General features: G+C 37.8%; 1 protein-coding gene across 9 annotated transcripts in view; it reads right to left on the reverse strand.

Moving 5' to 3' along the window:
- Positions 1–18,274, reverse strand: part of DNAJB6 (DnaJ heat shock protein family (Hsp40) member B6) — a 58,074-nt gene that overhangs the window by 29,326 nt on the left and 10,474 nt on the right. For all 9 annotated transcript variants that reach the window (XM_021526549.2, XM_021526543.2, XM_021526544.2 and 6 more), the window contains 5 exons: positions 15,810–15,869; positions 15,325–15,435; positions 3,939–4,073; positions 3,044–3,188; positions 1,504–1,574 (listed from right to left, as the gene is read on the reverse strand). In XM_021526549.2, coding sequence (XP_021382224.1) covers positions 1,504–1,574; positions 3,044–3,188; positions 3,939–4,073; positions 15,325–15,435; positions 15,810–15,869 — 522 coding nt within the window. The remainder of the gene's footprint in view (positions 1–1,503; positions 1,575–3,043; positions 3,189–3,938; positions 4,074–15,324; positions 15,436–15,809; positions 15,870–18,274) is intronic.

Raw genomic sequence — 18,274 nt, forward strand, 5'->3', positions numbered from 1 at the left:
TTTTTTTTTTTGTTAACCACTAAGACACTCTTCAGAGTTTTGTGAAGGCCAGATGTTCAAAGCTGGTACACAGATGAAAACTGCAGATCCATGATCTATGCATGGAACAATCCAGAACCTGGCAGGTGTTAACACACACCATTAGTTACTTGCATGCTTTCTCTGTGACACACCAAAACCAAATCATCTTTCACTAAGCTTTGAAAATCTGGTCTTAGCTACAAATAAACACATTACTTCATTAATTTAACAAAGGGCATTAATCCATCTTTTGATTTTTGGTTGAGAATTAAAAATAAGAGTGAGATATCATAATCCTAATAATTTTGTCCGAATCTTCAAAGCAATTATTTATTCTTAAAAGCAAAAAAAAAAAAAATCTCATAATTCTCAAGTCTTTTTGTAATTATTAAATGTTAAATAAATAAATTTATCAAATGTATATTTATATTTACTACAGATTATTTTTTGAAGCAAATCTCAGAACAACTTTAGAAAACTTTTTAAAATAGAGTTACTTTAGGCCTAGACTTAAAATAATTACATATTAGGGCAAAAGATGGAGTTAAGAGAGTCAGTCTCTGAATGCTTCTTAAAAACAGGTGCTTCAAATACAGATTTAGAAATTAAATTAAAAATCATGTTTTCAGTCACACTGAAGAAAACATCTGCGAAGAAAAAAGGCCCTCATCCTTAAGATTGAAGAAAAAGATAAGGGGAGGAAAAAAAAAAAAAGCACCGTTTTCCCAAGTTGCCCAAATCACACACAGACACAGGAAAGTTACAAATGCCATTCATGAAAGAATGCACCACAAACATCAGCATTTATTCATTTTGAATTTTTTTAGCAAATGACAAAAGACTCAGCTCACTGGCTTCACTTTTGTTTACCTTTTGCTTACATTACACATTTAAACATTTGTCAAAACTTTACTAAAGTTGTCTGCATTCATGCACAACTAGAAAACATCCTTAATTTATTTAAACCAGAAATGCATTACCAGAAATGTATTAACATTGTTCACTACTAAACATTAAAAAAAAAAAAAAAAAGTTGAAATTATTAAAAAGGTTATCCTGGAACTGTTAACTTCACAGCAGACTTGAACTACCAATTGGCTCACATTTCATATTGGAAAAAGCAAGATTCATGCTAGTGTTAGTGTACATCTTGCCCTAGCACTACTGAAGGATCATGGTTCACCTTGATCACAGATAAGAAAAGAAAAGTGCATACAGAAGTTTACAACAATTTTAAGGACAAAAAATGGTCCAATTGATGTGGTCCCAACAATTAACTCAAAAGTCTATGACAAATATGAGCTTCTGTGAGCTACTTATACTACTTAAGATTGAGTACGGATATACAGAAAGTTGAATTCATTTGAAATCTTCAAAAAAATGTTCCTGTCAATCCTCAAATGGTGGCTGTTAGAGCTTAAAATTTCTGTTAAATGCGTGCGTTGAATTACTTGTTATCCAAGCGTAGCAGCTGCTCCTTACCATTTATTGTTAGCGACCTTAACTGGCCATCTTCTTCAACTTCTACTCTCTCTTGTCCATTCTCAACAATCCTGCAGACAAAAACACCATGAGCCATTTTAGAGCACTGTAGGCAGTTTTAAACACACACCAGGCCTTGGGTTTAGATAACAAACTGTAAGGGAGCACCACCTGCTTAATGCAACTGTACTTGGCAAGCTTTGGTATTTACCAGCACCAGAGCTGTCAGGAGTACCCATGTGCATTTCCCCACTGCTTAGTCAGGAAAATTGCCTTCTGGAAGTTGGAATCCTCCACGATGTAGAGTTCACAGTTACAGCTGCCACCTCATACATTGTCACAGTTTTGCTCACACTACACACTGTTACCTAGGCCTTAAAGCCTTGACAGATCAACTGCACGATCCTGACACTGCATTTAGTCCCTACATGTTTGTTAAATGATATTCTAGATCTAATCACAATTTTGTACACAAGACAGTCTTAAACCCACTTTTAATTTGATCAGAGCTAGCAATTTGTAGACCTACTATACACCAACTTTATAACCAGTATGCATGTTACAAAATTCAAGTATCTCTGATTGAAAAGAGAGATTATTAAAGAGCTTTTGAGTTTTCAGATTTTTCTGGAATACACTCATAGAAAAATATCATGACCACACCAGCAGGTGATCCAGAGGCTGTTATTAAGTGGTCAAGATGGACAGGAGCTCTCCAGTACCACAGTTCAGAGAAGAACCTTGCACTTACAAGTATGGGACCCAAGTTAACAAACAAAAACAATTAATCCTCCCTCACTATTCTGTAATTTTCTATTAAGTAGTGAAATTACACTTAACTACTTTTTCAGTACTCCTGTATTGATTTCAGTATTCCATGTAGGTTATTCTATAGCTAAGACTTGGGTTTCCCAAATGCAATGATTTCCCTTTCACAAACATGAAATGGACAGAAAGTACACTGTGTACAAGACTTAAAAATTCACTTTCCAACAAACAGGTACATTTTTCTCCAAAGCAGGCTTCAGTTGCTTATTTCATTTAACAGACAGAAAAAAGTTACTAGAGAGACTTCACTCAAACACTGCCTAGGAAAGCACACTAAGCAGATGCTAGGTAAACATCTTTCATAACATCTGCAAAACTAAAATTCTTCCCAATTCCTAGTTATAAGCTTCATAATCACTAGACACCAAGCACACTTTTCTTCCAGAAGTTCAAGCTGACTGGGCAGACAGCAGTCAAGGACCATAATAAAAGGTTAAGCACTACACAGGAGGCTCTGAAGCCTAAAAGAGCTCCAGCTACAGCATTAAGTAACTCAACAATGCCAAGAAGAGACAGAGAAACCAAAAAAGTATTTCAAAATGCTTTTAAGCATTCAGAGAAATCAAGTAATATGATGAACAAAATAACAGAAGTAAAACATAAAAACATGTATCACTGCATGTGTGTATGCAAAGATACAGTATATTTATAGCCATGTAACTATAGGTACGGTTAGTCTCTACATATAGTTTCATATAAATATATCACTCACCTCTTTGTAGTAATTTTTCTGCCATTAACTATTTTAGTTGAGGTTGATACGGATTTGAAGTTTCCCATTCCACTGCCACCAAATGACGTAGAGGAGAATGACGAAGTAATGCCTCCATGTCCCAGGGAGCCAAACGAAGGAAAACCTATTGAAAAATAAGGCCTTTGAATAAAATGTAATTTTTCATGACTGTGGGATCCAAATTTATCATCCATTCTGACTACCTCCTACTTTCAGGAAGCCCTCTGCTGGTTTCATCACACAGCATCAGTGACTAGATGGCATTAACACCAGCCTGAGAACAAAACCACAGCTTCAGCCCCATCCATTTCTCTCATATGGACCCACAGTTCAATGTCCAAAAACCATTTGTCAGCTCCTCCCCTGAAAGGCATTCAACCTTTACCCACACTCTGCCCTCAGGGGAAAGCCAGCAACTCTAATGAATCTGATCACAGCTTTAGTGCAGATGTTGGGACGCCCCGAGCCGGCAGACAGAACAAGTCCTGCATCAGTAACATCCCAACCCATGCCCAGATTCCCAGCACCCTAAGCACTACCATGGGGTTTAGGCACATGTTTTTCAGGATCTGTAATAAAAGCCATCACACCCCTGAAAGCAAACAGAACAAAAGAATTCTAAAGCCATGAAAAAACTGTAGCACCAAAATAAGGAAACAGGAAGTTCTACTTCTTAGAGATCTGTTCACTATATATGAACTTTCAGATAGCCCAAATACTTAATTTACACTTAACATCTTACAGACAGCAGCTTAATTAAAAAAAAAAAAAAAAAAAAGAGTCCCAGAATTGCCTGAATGGAGAAGCCAGCTTATTATACTGCAATCCTTTATAAGCCAAAATCACATTCTTTCTTAAATGTAATGATATTTACCTGTGTCAAATGGAGAGAAACCACTTCCAAAAGCAGGGAATCCACCAAAGGCAGAGAAAAATGATCCACCACCACCTCTGTTTCTGCTTCCCCTTGGACCCCGCCTGCCACCGAAGAAGTCCTCAAAAGGGTCTTCTACAAAACAGAAGACAACATTTAAGAGATAAATATTACTGAGTGATTCTGTATTTAATAATTAGGGATTATTCATTTTAAAAAGAAATTTCTTGTTAACAGGTAAGATTCTTCCTTTGAAATAATTGAGGCTACTGAAGTAAGACTCCCTCAAAGGTAATTGCTATGCTCCTTCTGGTTTAAATTCTGCTTGCTTCTGAAGCTAAAGTTAATTTTATATATATAAAGTAGTTGATTTCATTATTTTACCTATTTAGCATTAAAAACTAGTACACCTAATGGAAAATATTGCATACAGGTACCTGAACTTTCCAGCTTATTTCTATTCAAGATTTATTGTGGATCACCATGATCTGAAAAGTAACTTCCAGATAGGTTGTATTAATTATTGAAATCTAAAAAAAGCAGCCAGGGATTGATGACTCATAATCCTAAAGTGTTCCAAGTGTTTTAATTTAGCACTTGCCACATCAGATACTCCAAACACGTATTCTGATGCACATTTAGCAGCAAACTATGGACGTTTACACACAGTGTCCCAAAGAGGCATTTGGTCTGTACTAAGCCGGGGAGAAAGGGGGTCATGGATAAAATGTTATTTCAAATTCAAGTTCCATTCTTATGTCATTCAGCTATTGTTCCATCCCCACCAGGAAGACAATAGTCTTTCCAAAAAGGAAAAAAAAAGATGGGGGAAGTGTCAGGCCATGGGGTACAACACCAGCACCTATACAAGCAGTCTTTATTTACTAGAATTATCAGAAAACTGCTTTTCTCTAAAACCTCTCGAGACAAAGAACAACAAAAAAAAAATTGCTATCATGAACCAGAAAGTCAATAAACATAATACTTACATTAAAACCAGAAAAGTTTAGGAACTACAACTACTCTCTTCATCAATCACAACTCTCCCAAAATGAGTGCTGCTGAGAACACCAATGATTTTACCAAGTTTTTCACATAGAAACTAGTACTGAAAACTCAGAATAAGCTTTTAATGAAAAATGCAGAACCTTGTGACAGCAGCAATAGAGGTATGAAAGCAAGGAAAAGACTTGTGACTGCCTGACTGTTCAGAACTACAACTGACAAAGAGAAGGTCAGAAATGAAGTATTTGTTCCACTTCTGGTACATCCACAAAAATCCAAGCTGATTTATGATAAATCACCAAGTTAATACAATATACATGATGCATCATTAAGTAATCAATATGATAATAAAAATATGTAAGCTACCATCTGTTTTATGTGCAAATACTTAAATGTGATACATCACAATATATTTACGCTGAACAAGAGCAGCTCCTAAAAAATATCCCTACCCCTCTCCCAAACTCCAGTTATTGAGTAAAACAACAGAAGACTAAACTTTTCTCTTACATACACTGGCAAGCAAGTGGTTAAGATTTTTTTCTACCTTGGACACTTTTTGTTTTGTAGCTTCTTTTTTTTTCCATGTAAAGCAAGCTTTCCTCAATATAAAGATGACCTATTAGTATCTTTACAGAAGTTAACCAACACTTAGCATGGAAATATGGGCATTATTATAATTTCCAAAACAAGCTCTATGTCAATTTTTAAAATAGACCAGTTTTGTCAGTCTAGCATATCAATCAGCAAGTACCACAGCAGTTAATTGTTTTGTAGTCCAATTTATTCTCACAGGAATGACTCATAGGTTAGTTATGAAGGTCATTCACTCACGTGTACAAATGATCTATATACTGTATTACTCGCACTGTTAAGCTTTCTATTTATAATCCAAATTTTCTCGTTACCTGGTGTTTGAATAAAAACAAAACAACCTATCATGTAAACTGAGTTTTTAATCTCCCACAGTGTGCCAGCCTATTCTGCAAGTGAATCCTCTCCTCCCCAACACAACAGCTGCAGAAACAAAGTTATTTAAGGGAAGATCATGGACTCTCGTAGAGATCCCTGATATCAATCCAGCTTCTCAGTGGATTATTGCCACACCAAAGCCCAGCCAAGACTTGGCCATGCCTTATCAGCCTGCACAGCAAAGGAAGAGGTCAGCACTTGGTATCAGCACGTGTTCAAACGTCAGGTGATTGCTGCCAGCAGCCCTGGGAACAATTCTCCAGTGCTCTTCCTGCAATTCTCTCAAGTAAGACAGAGCAGCCACTCTTCTGCAGTGCACTGCAGAATGCTCAGCAAGATGGATTATCCTGAGACAGCAAAAGGGGCAGGACTTGTCAGAGAAACTACTCCTTTATGATTCTGACAGCTATGTACAGCAGGCAAAAGAAAAAAATACCAAAAATATTAAGAGAAGGCAGCAGGAGGCTGCTGCACTGTAATTTGTTGTATCTACCAACAAATACACATTAATACAATCTCATAGCTACTCAGACCCTGTTTATGCTTTTACTCCCTAAATCAGGATGATTAATAGCACCACTCAGCAAAATAATAACATTTCAGCTCTGTAATTCTATTTTAGCAGAACCTTTCCATCCCTGATAACCTTTTCACAAAAAAAGGCCTTTTCCAAACAGTTCAAATGCAGGGCGTTGGGTTTTTTTTAATGATTACTCTTATTATAGTGATTTTGGTACTTCCAGTCCATTTTTTACTGAATGTGAGCAACATATTAGATTAAGAAAACTAAGCAACAAAAAGAAAAGGGAAGGAAAAAAAAAAAGCCTTTCTAAAAAGGGGAAATGCTATATAAATACAACTTCCAAGCTTCAGAAAATTGAAATGCTAAAACTCTTAAGTAATACTTAAGAGTATTACTAATCACTGCTTGGAGATGAATTCAGTATATTATAATCTAGGTATTACCAGAAGCTTATGGGAGGACAGAGCATTAGATTCCGTTTCAATAAAAATGTTGGAGTACACTTCTAATTTAGAATTTGTGGTGCTGTAAAAACAGCAAAGATCAAGAGAGAACAAAAGGTGAGAAACCTCAAGAAAGCAAATGAGAAAGATTTATCTATTAACAACAGCAGATGACAGGAAACTTTTTAGAAAAAGGCAAATGCTTGTGCAAAGAACTCATGGTAGCCCATCATCAAAACAAAATTAAGGACTTCATGACTCTTGCTGTTACTATGTAGCAAAACTGGAAGTTACAGAAACCAAAATGTTAATGTGGAGATTGGAACACAAAACCTCCAGCAACACAGAAGACTGTACACTAACAAACCTGTCTAAAAATGATTGCATTGGAGGTAACATTTCCAGGAAAATTTACTTTCTTTAGTGTCATGGTTTGACGCTGGCACAATGCCAGCACCCCCATGAAACCACAATATTTAGAAAAAACATTGCCAATTCAAAAGCAACAACTGTCTTGTTCCTCAGGGTAAAACATTCAACTTGCTACCTGCAAACCATGGAATACTACCGTGTTTTTCTGTAGTCACAGGAAAAGAATTTCACCTCTAAACAGGTCAAATAACAACAACGACTGTACTAAATATCACACTGCAGCTCAAAATAAGGCAGGTCGTGATCTCTCCACTCTGAGGAGTCTCCAGCTGTAACACAGAAACAGGATTTTTTCCCTTTCAGCTCAGGGCAGAACACTATTTAAAAGATGTGATTGTTCTCCTTTCCTGCCTTTTGATCACGGAACCAAACAAGTTGCACTAATTCACTGATCCAAAAGAAAACACTGAATTGTTACTTTCTGTAACAATTAGCACCCATGAGCTAATCTCTTTCAGCACCGGAAAGACTCATGTATTGGAAAAAAAATGGGCAGGAAAGCACCATACAACAGGGGAAGAAGGGAGGAAAGGAGTCAAACCCCACAATTTGAAGCAGTCCACAATGCAGCTAAAACTCTAAATTCATTATAGTAATCTAAGGCATTAGCTGAAATTACAATACTTGATAAACTACAAGCGTCACATTTCCTATGGCTGTCACTTCTACCAAGACCCCTGTATTCTGGCTGTTGCTGGGGGAACTAGATCAGGAATTGATGTGCTGAAAAGAGCATCTCCAAACGAAAGCAAGTTCAGCCATATCAATTATTTGCTCGAGTTCACAGTGTGGCTGTAAAAGCAACTGTGCAGGTTACAAGACAGGCAGCAGCAGAAGTGCCCAAGGGTCAAAGGCAGCACAGGAAGATTCTTTCAGCCACAGAACGATGCTATACTGCCATGCCATCATTCACCTCCAAAAATCAAAGGTGTTGAGATAAATGGTGAGCTACCAGCAAATGCTCTCCCATGCATGTACTGTCACAGTGAGAAATATTGATCATCTTCACAGGACAGTGTGCAAAGGAAATTACCCTGTCCAAGCAGGGCCACTGCTCAGGCCCCACTCACTACACCACCTCCCCAACCAGTGAACCTTGTTTCCTTTATTCTCCACCACCAGAGCCTCACCACTGCCTCTGCCAAAACACAGCACCTGAGCAGAGTGCTCCTGCTGCAGATGCACGAGGGTGGCACTGGCACAACACAGGTTAATGGAGAAAGGATAAAGGATGCTGTGCAGCCCCCACTGAAAGGCACAGCCAAACCCAATGGCATTGAGCATTGCTGCAGTAAGCAAAGGCTGCCTGCCCCATTCCTTCTTCATATCAAAAGCATTCTGTATTGACTTTATACATCCTGCCCTGCCAGAAGAGAGTCTCAAATGCAGGTCTGAACAATGTGTTCACACAAAGGGCTACAGACACAACACCCTGAATACAAAAGAATTCTTGAAGTAGGTGTTTTCTACCTTGTATCATCTCTGAAAAAAAGTTTCAAATATGCAACTTTGCAGTAAACACACACAGAACCTCATGCTACAGCTCTGGAGAGCACTCGGGCACTAAAAAACATACCCTGAGAACTGGAGGGACCACAGCAACCTGTAAGCACATTTGCATGGAAGTATTTTCTTCCTTACAAAGTAATCACACTGTTGATGCCCCTTACTAAGGGGAGACACTAAGATGTTGTTGCAAGCACTGTTGTTTCATGTGCCTGTAATGGTCTCTGTAATGCTCACTTTCATAAATTAGATGTCAAACAGATGTCTGCCTCACTCATATGATAAATTACCAAAAAAACCATTGGGAAGTCCTTTTAATGACACATAGCAGAGTTCTTGGATTCATTATTTTCTAGAAAAGGAGACCTAAAACATCACCTCTGAATGCCATCTATATGGTAATTACAGAGATGCTGCTGTACACTAATCAGCATTTCATACTTATCAAATGAATGCTCAAATGTTCAGGCACACCTTAAAAATTGAGGCAACTTCCATTAACTCTGTATGACCTGCTCTCCTTGAGTGATGTTCAGCATTTGTGCTCTGACCAATTTAACCAGCTACCTTTCCAAGAAAACCAAGTCAAAACATTTTCTTGGGGACTAACAACCTCAACTGAACTGGAATTCCCAAGACAAACTTTGGCTAGTCTGCTACCAAACAGTTTCTCAATCTATTTAATGGGACATTAGACAAAGATTAAAGTTTTAAGATAAACATGAGCATTTGGAGCAAGGCCTCCTCCTTTCAGCAGGCCTTTGTATTAGTTTGGCCATGGAGCCACAGCACTAGCTATTCCTATCTGATAATGCTGTCTGGGTGAGACACTTCAAATATTCTCTTCACACCTATCAAGTTATTTTTGAAAAATTCATAGTGAGATTTGGACCATTCAGTGGATAATTATGATCTAAGACTGGTCGTTTATGAAATAAAACTGCACATTCATACCAAAGCAATGAATGCACACACAAATCTGTGAGCACTTCATAAATTGCACCAAAAGCAGCAAATTTACATCAACAAAAAGATTAATTACCAAAAAGACACTGCTGTTCAAGATAGCTTTAAATGAACACCACCTCCATTTTCAGTTTTAATAACCTATTTAACTAACAAATACATTTTGCATTAGAACACTTAACCAATTATCAGAAATGGAACAGCATGTGAATTAAAACCATGACCTGATTCTTATGTGAATCTTTTGCCACGGCAAGACAACTTTCTGTCCTTGAGACAAGCAGTTTGATGAAGCTGTCCCATTCAGGAAAAACATCCTAAAACACCTATCACACAGAGCTTGCAATGATTACTGCTTTCCTCTCTCTTGTCACATTAAGACTCCTTTGCCTGGATACTAAAAGAAACTCACTGTACTTTTCCAGAACAGTCCTGCTTCTTTTTATGTAATCAATATTACAGTAGTCAATCTGAAGTAATTCTGACCTTTGATGGAACCAAACTACTTACTAGACAACCAGCTAGCTGATACTCTCTGGGACAAATATTTGTATCCAACTAGTTGTATGAAGGTTTTAAGTTTCATTTTACCTTTCATTTCCAAGAGTAGATTTTGAAATATCACGTAAACCAGGTACCCAGAATTCTCAAGGGAAAACTCCACAGAATCCCTATGGGTTTATATGCATTAAAATACATTGTGAATTCTGCTTCACAATCTAAAAAAACATTTAAAGGCATTTACATATAACCGTCTCCAATTGTACATTCAGAAACCACAGCAAAACTGTCAAAACTACAGTCAATGTTTAAAGAGATCCCACAAACAGACTTCTCTTGGGACATCCAAGTCTAGAGGGGCATCCACCAGGAGCAATTAATCATGTCACATCAATAACACGTTGTGCCAGGGAGAAAAGCCTGGTTGCTTATGGGATTCATTTAACTACACACACAGGCACTGGAAGCAGTTTGAAATGCCCTAAACCATCCTGTCAAGCTTGTAGACACAGCTGCTGGAAGACACGGGTCTGCTGCAGGCCCTGAGTTGTATTTCCAAGCCCATACACAAATTACTCAGGCATCATTGATACATCTGGAGTCAGCTGAGATAGTTTAGGGTGTGTATCCAGCTTCTAGTCTAGAAAAAAAAGAATTAACTCCTTAATGAGTTTCTGTTGGCTAATGTTATGATATTATTATACCATCTCCATTTTCCACAGTAACTTCTCATTGGTAACACCTTCCAACATAGAGCCCACTCTTGAAGTGAGAATCTGGAAAGCCTCTAAACCAAAACCAAATCAATTCTTTAACAGCCCAGAAACACAACCCAGCCTACACCAAACCACATCAATTTCTGTTCCTCAGCCTGAAGCAGCAGTCCTTCATCAATGCACTTCCATTACCAGTGGTAACACTGGAATCCTTCCCTCCTGTGAACTGTTAAAAGTACAGAAGAAAGAAAGTCCTTGAAAAGTTTACAAGTAAAATACAAATAAACAGAACAAGGAACACAAACCAAATCAAGCCAAGCAGCACGCATAAATGGAGTAGGATATAGGTGAAGTATAAAAGTTTAAGTATACTGACATGAGAAACCAATCCCTACATTAAGAGTAAACAATAAGTTCCCATGTCAAAGAGCAGCCAGAGTCAGAGGTGTGTGGGACAGACTGAACAGCAGATCACCAACACTGCTACACCAAGGCAGCACTTTGCAATGCAAAGTGTATTGCTGCATAGGAAGCACCAACTTTTCTTCCTGTCACAAAGATCACCATGCATCCATATGGCACAGGCTAAAAACTATCCCTAGGAGAGCTCACCAGGAATACGCACTCTGCTGTAACCATGTGCCACAAAAAGCTAACCCACAAATCTCAGAGTAAGAGTTAAACATCTGTCATAGCATCAGATCAAGTTTTAAAGTCCTTGCCTTCATGCACTCCTAGATTTACAAAGAATTTGCCTGAAAGAAACAGTGTCTCCAGTGCAACACACAGCACCTAACATTAACTTTGCTCCATTCTGAAGTGTTCAGAGCTGTCTCCAACAGTATTATAGATTTTCATTTGAAAAGCTTGAAAGGACTCATCATTTAAAAATCTACATTCTCCTCTTTTCTACATATGAATAAAGATGTCTCTGTTTATAAAGAAAACTTTCTGCAACTGCAACAGCAGTGCAGTATAGTTCAGTAGAGTTGAACAGACTCAATTCATAGCACCATTTCAGAAATTCTTCACATCCATAAATCTACAAGAACTATGCATATGGATGCCGCTTTTTACATACTCAGTGACAATCAGGATATAGGGAGTTCCACCTGCATTCTGTGGGCCTCACTACAAGCCACTTCAAACTGCATAAAAAGTACATATGTTTTAAAGTATTTATTCAATTTCATCTTTGATTCCACCAGTACACATTTTTAGAAAACATTACCTCAGTACTTATTTAGTGGCTTAGAATATCAATTATAAGCTGAGTAGCTCCTTAAGAAGTTAATAATTCCACAGAAAACTCATCAACAAGTTGAAAACTCCTCATTTTTAGAAGATAAATTATCTTATTATTCAGGACAGAACTGTTCCACTAGTGTTTCAACACAACAGAGCCTATAAGGGCTGCAGTTCACCAATACAAATATTCATGCTATACATGCAATTCTACCGCTTGCTTTTGGAATTATAAAATGCACTACATTAAGCTGAAAGCAAACATATTTTTATGTTGTACTATCTTGAAACATTAATTTATGTGCAAAGACCAATTCAAACACTTTTTACAGAAACTGGTGTAAAAAAATGGAGTCACAATTACCCATGTTAGAAAATGTCTTAAACATCTTAAAGAAAAAAATAAGAAAGTGCCCACTTTGAAACCTTCCAACTAGAAAAATTTCAAGAGCTTATGCTCAAAATCCAAAGCTTAACTGAGGGTTTTAGGCCTCTGGTCACTGACACTGCAACTATCCCCAGAAAGTAGAGAGGCAGCTTAGGAACGATTAGTTTTCATTAATTGGAGTGCACACAACACTGCTGACACTGCCAGAAGCTTGGCAAGAAGCAGAGCCTGTGCTCAGCACTCTTTATCTTCCAGCTGACAAAGACAGTGATCAATACATGAAGCAGATAACCTGCTTTTGAATAAATAAATAAATCTGTGTGTTAAGCAGGGGGAGAATGTCTCTCTAGGTCACTAGTGCAGAGGTATGTTGCAAAGTCACTGGTGCCCCAAGGCAAGATGGACCACAGCCTCTATAGGAGAGGCTACTGCAGCATCCCATGGAACACTGGCAGCAGTGGGACCTCCATTTGACAAGCTGGATAGCTCTGTGCACTGTGCTGTACAGTCTTCCTTCTAAGGAACCCAAAAGGCAGGGCCTCAGCTTTCTTTAAGCCCATCATTTATTTAACAGCAGAACTAAACTTCAGGGCTTTAAGCTCAATCCTGAATACTGACATTTTCAGACAGCAAGTTGTCTTCTGCTAGTATTGATGAAGTAAATACAAACACAATCAGAGCCCATCTCAGTCTTCCACTAGTAGTATCTCACCTATACAATGTACTATAAAGATATTTGATTGAGAACCAACTATTTTGTTTAACAGATCTTCAATCAAAAAATAAACAAAAGAACCGAACATTCTCTCCCAGCTCCTCCACACTAGCTTCCTACTCAACATCTTGCTCAGATTTTTCCAGGTTTTCTACCACACAATCACAAAACAACTGAGTTTGACAAGGACCTCTAGGGCTCATCCAGTCCAACCCCCTGCTCAAACAGGATTAACTGGAGTGGGATTTCCAGGACCACTCCATACGCCTTCTGGCTATCTCCAAACATGGAGATTCCACAACCTCTCTGGACAACCTGCCCCAACACTGCTGCCCTCACAGTACAGTTGTGCTACCTTAAGTTCAGGCAGAGACTCCTGTGACTCCTGTGCTTCCATTTGTGGTCGTTGCCTCTGATCTCTCCACTCCCTTCCCAATGCACTGATGAAACTCTTACCCTAAGCTTTCTCCATACTGAACAATTCCAGCAATTCTCCCCATCTGTTCTTCAGAGAAGCTCCTGTAATTATCTTAGTGGCCTTTCACTGGACTCTATCCAGTAGCTGTTTCTTTTACTATGGAGCCCAGAAGTGAACCCAGTACTCCAGATGTGTCCTAACCAGTGCTGAGGTCACTCACCTAAACTGAAATCCTTGTGTAGTACTTCCTAAAATTCTTATTTTACTGCAGACAGTGAAGAAGTTGCATCTACCAAGTTCAGAGCCCATTCCACTCATCAGTATTTTGATAGAAGTTTACTCCAGTCTTCCCTTTCCTACTTTCAGCTGATTTCACACTGGATTCAACTGCCCAATTCAGCTGCCTATCTTCTACCAGATTCTTCCTCTAGCTATTAATCTAATTCATCAACTACCATTCTACTGCATTCAACCTCTAGCCCTTCAACCCCCTTTCTAATCCTTCATTAGTCATCTAACAGCTGATGATCCTGAAATAGCAAACCAGAGAAAGATATAATTAAAATCTGAGCTGAACTACCCCCTTAATGCTGCCAAAGACAATAAATTACTTTAAAAATTATTAAAACATTTACAAACATTATTACAGAGCTAAATCAGTATCTACATACTGAACAGGAAGAAAGCCTGTTTTTCAAGTATACTTCTTGCAGCTTTCAGTATGAAACTTTCTCACAGAAAATACTGAACACAGGATCTGTTCTCCTTTATAGGTCAGCATTTTGCTGAGTTGAACATACACACAGAGATTGCATAAGAATCCCAGCACCTCTGAAAAGACCTTCTGCTTGCTAGAGCAAGCAACAACACAAGCCAGAAGACCTTCAGCATGAGGGCAAAAAGATTACTTCGACAATTTTTACCACATACTGCTTCCTAAATGAAGAATTCAGGCCTAAAGAACTATTTTAACTGAGTCTCTAAAGGCTCTATACCCCAAGTAAACAAGTGACATGAATTTGGGAGAATATCTAGATTATGTATGCAACTTTTCCTTTTCTGATAGCAGAAAATTGGTCCTGCTAGGACACAAGTTCACACTGAGAGTTATGGTGTAACAGTAATAGTTAAGCTGTCCTGTTCAGAAGCTCTCAAAGTTTTATTTTAATTTATTTACAGATCAAAAGAGAGAAATCAACAGACTAAGTTAGCCTGCTCAAATTCTCAAGAGAAAATTCCAGTATGCACTTTTTCTGTTGAACGTGATTTCCTTTCAAATTAGAGACATTGGTTAGCAAACCAATTGGTTGGATAAGGTTTGGCAAACCAGGCCTTCCAACAAAACATTAATCGGCAAGCCATACCTATTCTTATACAATAAAATTAACCAAGAAACAGGTATGAAACGAAGATTTCAAATATAATACAAAATACCAGTTGTTTGCCTCATTTTCAAAACAATTTCTATTAAAACTACATTAGCTATGTTTGTTTTGTACGAGTAAAGTTTTAGTCACACTTTATACACACGTAACTAAAACCAGGGGATCATTTACCGAAGAAGTCAAATGAAAAGGGGTCCCTTCCACCAAAAAACTCCCTGAAGACATCATCTGGGTTGCGGAATGTAAATCCAAAATCAAATGGATTATCATGATGATTTCCACCTGCAAAAAAAAGAAAAAAAGGAAAAAAGTTAAATTTAAGCTACCTTTACTAATAAGAAAGTTCAGGCCTATAAGGCACTTCAATTATCCAGAAATATAATCAATTTACAAGATTTTCCTTCAGCTATCGTTCAGATTTTCAGATATCATTCAATTTAAGTATACACATTATTTTTTTATTTTTTATAATAGGTTTTCTGTTTTCAGATAACAGCAATACCTTTCATACTAACTAGAAAAACTGTAAAACAATTGCAATCTCGATTTTTAGAAGACTGAATTTTAAACCCTAATAGAGACATTTCTAAATTCCTGTCTTGAAAAGAAAGCTACAGAAAACAGAGAAAACAAAAAACTGCTGGTTGTCAACATACCTCCACCTCCATTTATTAGGCCTTCTTTTCCATATCTGTCATAGATGTCACGCTTTTTAGCTACAAGGAGAAGTTGTACATCACATCAGTAAACAGATTTGTTGGTTTTGTGAAAAAACAAAAACACTTCACCAGCATTCTCAGTTAAACATCTTCTCAAAGCTAGCTTATTTAAGAAAGTTCTGGCATATAATTGCTGACCATCTTCAACAAGAACTGCCAAAGCAATTTAGTTCAGAAAAAAGTTACTGAACTTCAAACTTAAAACCAGTAAGTTGCAGAAGGTCCAGTCCTGATATATGAGAAAAAGTTTGGTTTAAGGACAAACTTCACATGGAAATTTGCCTTTAAGAAGGATATGGCAGATTTCTTCTTTGGACAGCTACCATGAAAAGTTTTAAGGCTGTGAAGGACCTCTGGACTTCAACCTGCTCCTCCACACAAGTCTAATCATGAAGCTGGTCACATCTTGCCTGAACAAACCTGTGATCTTATCTTACATAAGATTCTACAAGCTGTGTGGAGAACAGTTCCAGTGTTCAAGCATTCCCTTCCTTCTCTCCCTCTTGCAAACTTTGACCATTGCCTCTCTTCCTTTTATTGCACAAGACCGAGCCCATTGTGGGGCAGTTATGAGAACGGAAGACAGTGTTTATACGAGTGACTGCAAAACCCATAAAATTAATTATAACCACTTCTGCTAGTTTAATTGTGGGATATGGAATGGAGGATGAAGTGATGTTCCAAAATGCCATGGAAGGATGTGACTCAAACTGCTTGCTCTCTATTATTTTAGAAGGCATGGAATGACTATTAATTTTCACTGCAGACCAGCCAGTATCCATGAGAAAGGAGAGAAAAATGAACTTTACATTACTGCACAAGATCAGATGGCACTTTGGTACTGGAAGGGAACCTGAAGACCTTAAAGAGGTAGACAACTCACTTTGCCTGTACTGCTGCAGAAGTATCAGTCAAAAACCAATCAGGGCATTTGATTTTATTCTCTTAATATTATTATGATTTTTCCCAGTGGAATCTCCTCAGTGAAAGATGTTTTTAAAATTTAAACAGCATCACTGAAAGAACATGCAGTTACCTCAAACAGATGCTGGAAAGTAAAATACTTCCGACTAACAGGAATTAAAATTTTATATAATGGTTATCATCTCAAATAGCTTGCAACAGGTTCACATGGAGACAAATCCCCAAAGCTCAATACATTTTCTGTACTGCTTTGCTAGACAGCAGTTTTTTAAAGAAAGGAGGTTAACCTACCCATCAAATTATGAAGAAGAAAGCAGCAAGGTAGATAAACTGTCACGGGCAGGAAACAGCAAGTGTGCCCTGAGGGCTCACAAAGACCAAAATTCATCTTGAAAAATGTTCCACTTTTGAAACCAGAAGGTTTCCCACAAGGGAAATGTGTTCAATGATCACCCAATTTCAGGTTTTTTTTTGCTTATGTAATCCCTTACAAAACTATTCTTCTGCCAAAATCTGTCATCATTCAAGCCTGTAATGGTGTCAGAAAATTTCATTAAGTTTGCAGAACATTTGACTGCCTCTTATTCACTGGGCTCAGGATTCTGGTATCCCTGCTGCACAAATGATTGTTAAGACACCAGTAACTTAGGATTTGGCATAGATCCAAAAACTGGCAGCGCTTTTAGAAGCTGTTCTAAAATTCTAGCACTGCACTGTTTCCAAAGAACTTGGAGATCTGTATAACAATCAGATCAGTATTCTATTTTTATCCCGCTCAAAAAAATTAGCTTAAGCAGGATAAAGTACTCTAAAAGACAAGTATACAATGAACTAATGATAAATTAAGTTATTTTTCTCCCCTGTTAATTAAGTATCAAAACCAAGCAAAGAAATACAGCGTACAAGACTGCAGCTCACTAAATCAGGCTGAACTCTGAGAGGTAATCTAGATGCTACTAGAGCTTTAAATATAGCTTTCCCATGCTCACTGTCTCAGGTGAAATCAAGGACACTTCAGAAATAGCATATAGACAGCTGCAGTCAATTACAGAGGAAAATAATCAAAGTAGCTTAAATCACTTTGTTATGATTCAGGCAGCTTTTGTCAGAACATTGGCAAAAGTTAATGATACTCTTCAAGCAAAAAGACACGGGTGAACTGTAAACTGCATTCCTGCACTACATGGGTCAGGCTAAACACCTCTTTCAGAACAATTCAAAATAAATACTATCTTTAGTATCACAGTTGACTGAATTTACAGAACTCACTCAAATGAAACCAAAACTTTCAGTAAGGTTTACAGTATGCCTGGGCTTTGTCAAGACTAATGTACTGTTACAAAAGCTAAAAGCTGTAGGTCCAACAGTGGGTACTTCAGAGTTGGTCAAGCCTGACTTTAGAGGATAAAAACAATACCCCTATACTGATCATAATGCTGGCCTCACTTGCTAAGATAAAATTAATCTTGGGATTCACA

The sequence above is a fragment of the Lonchura striata genome, chromosome 1, assembly GCF_046129695.1.
Source record: "Lonchura striata isolate bLonStr1 chromosome 1, bLonStr1.mat, whole genome shotgun sequence".
Lineage (NCBI taxonomy): Eukaryota > Metazoa > Chordata > Aves > Passeriformes > Estrildidae > Lonchura > Lonchura striata.